This window comes from Limulus polyphemus, unplaced genomic scaffold, assembly GCF_000517525.1.
Source record: "Limulus polyphemus unplaced genomic scaffold, Limulus_polyphemus-2.1.2 Scaffold4044, whole genome shotgun sequence".
NCBI lineage: Eukaryota > Metazoa > Arthropoda > Merostomata > Xiphosura > Limulidae > Limulus > Limulus polyphemus.
The window spans coordinates 15,240-18,881 of NW_013669654.1; the positions used below are offsets into that span (position 1 = coordinate 15,240).

General features: G+C 37.8%; 1 protein-coding gene across 1 annotated transcript in view; it reads left to right on the forward strand.

The window, feature by feature from the left end:
* Positions 1–518: 518 nt before the first annotated feature.
* Positions 519–3,642, forward strand: part of LOC106470503 (ras-related protein Rab-8A-like) — a 31,229-nt gene continuing 28,105 nt past the window's right edge. The window contains exon 1 of the mRNA XM_022399113.1: positions 519–683. Within this exon, the coding sequence (XP_022254821.1) occupies positions 560–683 (124 nt within the window). The 5' untranslated portion in view covers positions 519–559. The remainder of the gene's footprint in view (positions 684–3,642) is intronic.

The window sequence follows — 3,642 nt, forward strand, 5'->3', positions numbered from 1 at the left end:
ATTTTGTGGGTTAGCTGTGTTTTGTTTTGTTTTGTTTTTCATTTTCGTTTTGTTTTGTTTTTCATTTTCGTTTTGTTTTGTTTTTTGTTTTCTGGAAGTGTTTTGTGTGTGTATGTGGTAGTTGTCATGGTTACGATAGGGAATTTCACTATAGAATATTACGATGAAAGTCAAGAGAGTTTTGAGTTTAAACCCTCATAATATCAAAACAAAAATATCTTCTGAGTGGTGCTTTGTAAATAACTTAAACTTCGAAAATCAAATATTGAATCATTTTTTTATTCGTCCGTGGCAGTATACATTACATCACAGAGACTAAACCCTCCTTCTTCAAATAACCTTTAAAGCTCACCTATTAAAAACGTACTTCAAACACAGACATGAAGTCGACCGATGGCGCCATGAAGCCCGAGCTTCTCATGATTCACAGTATTTCGTATAGACAGCCTGGCGCGACTTCACGGAGATTCGGCACGCGACCGTGTGGGGGCGGTGATGTCGTACTTTCGCGTTCATGATAAGTTACAGCGTACCACTCCCAATCGTTTCTGTTGGTAAGATGGCGGTGGATTTCGCTGCGACTTACAAAATTCTCGTGCTGGGCGACAGCAATGTGGGGAAAACTTGTATTGTACATCGGTATTGTGATGAACGGTTCTACGACACCTACATATCAACAATAGGTAAGCCTATTATTCTTACTTTTCACTTTTTATTATTCATCAGGTTTATTTCAATGGACTTTATCAAACCCACGGGGGAAAAAAAAACTTAAAGTGCTTTACAAATAATATTTACTCGTTATCAAATACCATAAAAATTCGGAGTTTGATACTCGCGGCGGACACAGAGCACATGGCCCATTGTCTTACTTTGCGCTATAACAAGGGCTGGTCGTAGGCTAGAGATTAGTGTGCTGGAACTTTGAATTCGAGGATTGGTGTTTCGCGTCTCGTTGCTGCAAAAACCGCGCCCACGTTTTGGGGGCGTGGGTATGTTATAAGAGTGACAGTAGAATACTACTTTTCGCTAGTTAAGATTAGCCCAAACCACGATGCCGGTAGGTGAGATGACTAGCCCCCCCCCCCCCAGTGACACAGCGGTATGTGCTTTTCACCTTGTGTCCTGTTTATAGAACAACCAGGGAAATTCCACGTGGCCAATTAAGCCTATTTCCACACTTGACTGCTGTTTTACACCAAAAGTAAAATAAGAACCCGGGTTCTCCGAGTTGTTAGAGACCTAATGAGCATTTATTTTACTTTTGTTTGCCATCACAAAGATGACAATGTTCAGACAATGCATTATATGAAAAATTAGTGTGTTAAGCCTAACGTAACACTGTTTCTATCTCTTTTCGATGAATAAAATTAGTTGTTTGTTTGTTTATTGTGGGTTTCGCGCAAAGCTACACGAGGGCTATCTACGCTAGTCGTCCCTAATTTAGCAGTGTAACATCACCCACCGCCAACTCTTGGGCTACTCTTTTACCAACGAATAGTGGGATTGACCGTCACATTATAACGCCCACACGGCTGAAATGTTTGGTGGGACGGGGATTCGAATCCGCGACCCGCAGATTGTCAGTCGAGCGCCCTAACCACCTGGACATGCCGGGCCGTATAAAATTAATTTGTTATACATATTTTGAAACAGTGAACAAAAAAATCGTGATTTCTCTAAATATGGATTTAAACATATAATTCTACAATTCTACAATTTATTTAATAAGATGGTTTATTTATGATGTGCTCTAATTATAAATAATTATATCATGTGTACTATAATCATTGCTGTTATAAGAATGACCATCATCGATCTCCCGAATCACGATGCATTTAAAAATGGTCAAAAGTTATATTTTTATTATTTTGATATAAAAATGTTATGAAAAGAAATAGAAGGTAATAGAAACAGATTGCATCACCACCATGAGCTTGAGAGGTTTTAATTTCTGTTAAGCACAAAGCTACACAATGGACTATCTGTGCTCTGCTCACCACGGAGTCTAAACACGATTTTTAGCGTCGTAAGCCTAGAGGCTTGCCGCTGAGCCACTGGGTAGCTGAATTTGAGAGAGAGAATTTTAAGAGCCTGAGCAAATCTCCGCTCCTGCATAACATGTTTTTCCTGCAAGCACATATACATTTTACAGGAAAGACAAGATACACCGTTTTGTTTTAGAGATAATTTTAAGACCCTGAACAAATCCGCGCCCCTGTTGTCGTTTTTCATCTTACCATATGTTTTTAGAAATTTTGTTTAACGTATGATTGTGGTAATTTTTGGTTTTCTGTATTTTTCACCGCAACAAAACGTCACTTTTCAAGCCGCGTGTAAAAATGGCGACAAAAAAGACTGATTTAACTGACAGATTTATATACCATGTTACCCCCCTTTAAGCCCCCTTTATCGTGATTTAACTGACAGATTTATATACCATGTTACCCCCTTTAAGCCCCCTTTATCGTGATTCAACTGACAGATTTATATACCATGTTACCCCCTTTAAGCCCCCTTTATCGTGATTTAACTGACAGATTTATATACCATGTTACCCTCCTTTAAGCCCCCTTTATCGTCACTCTTCGAATTTTAGTTTTGTTATCTTGTTCTTCTCATGAGCAGATGCTGATATTTTTATTATTATTTTTTGGTTTGAATCATTTGTATCAATAAGATATTTCTTCTTTTGTTTGTTTGTTAAATGTTTGTTTGTTTGTTGAATTTCGTTCATGGTTATCTGCGCTAGCGGTCCTTAACTTTGAGGCGACAGACTAGAGGGGAGGCAGCTAGTCAACTCTTGAGCTATTCTTTTATCAAGAATTAGTATGATTGACCGTCACATTATAATGTTGTCACGATTGAAAGTGGAAGCATGCTTGGTGACAGGATTCGAACCCATGATCCGAAGATCGCAAGTTGAGTACCTTAATCGCCAAGTCATTTCAGGCCTTAAACTTACGTACCAAGGCCATTAAAGTCCTAGTAAGCCAACTGTCTGAAATGAGAGAGGTGTAAATACTTCTATTATACACTTAGATATGAGAGACAATGGTAGCTTATCCATTCTTAATAATGAAGATTTTCCCTTTCATTGTACAAAAAGATGTCAATTTTTTCCACTCTTGATATAATAGCGTCTGTTTATTAGAAGAACAGGATGATTAAATACTAACAATTGAAAGAATGACTGGAACATAAGCCTATCGCTTCCACTGCTGGATCAGCAGCCATCTTATCATGTTGCTTGAAAATAAAATAAAAATAAATCACGTGACTTTCTAGCCTTTCGGTGAGAACTTGTAATGGCAGTGGAAATAAACAAAGAACTGCCAAACGCCCAAATAAAATCAAGAAATGAAAAATTGTATCCTCAAAAACAGGAAATCAAAATTATAATAAAATTTTAAACAAAAAAAAATTTGAAATCTGTTTCAACTGAGAAACGAGAAAAAAATATATAAAATGTTTTATATGGACGAGAAAATACATGGTTTGATGAGCACAGAAATGCATGGTTGAGTGTCTGTGTTGTGTATATGGCAGGGATTGAATTCTAAACTTAAGAGTCATAAGTTATCAAGTTAACCACTGAGCCATGGCCATGTGGTTAGGGCGCTCGACTCGCAATCTGAGGGT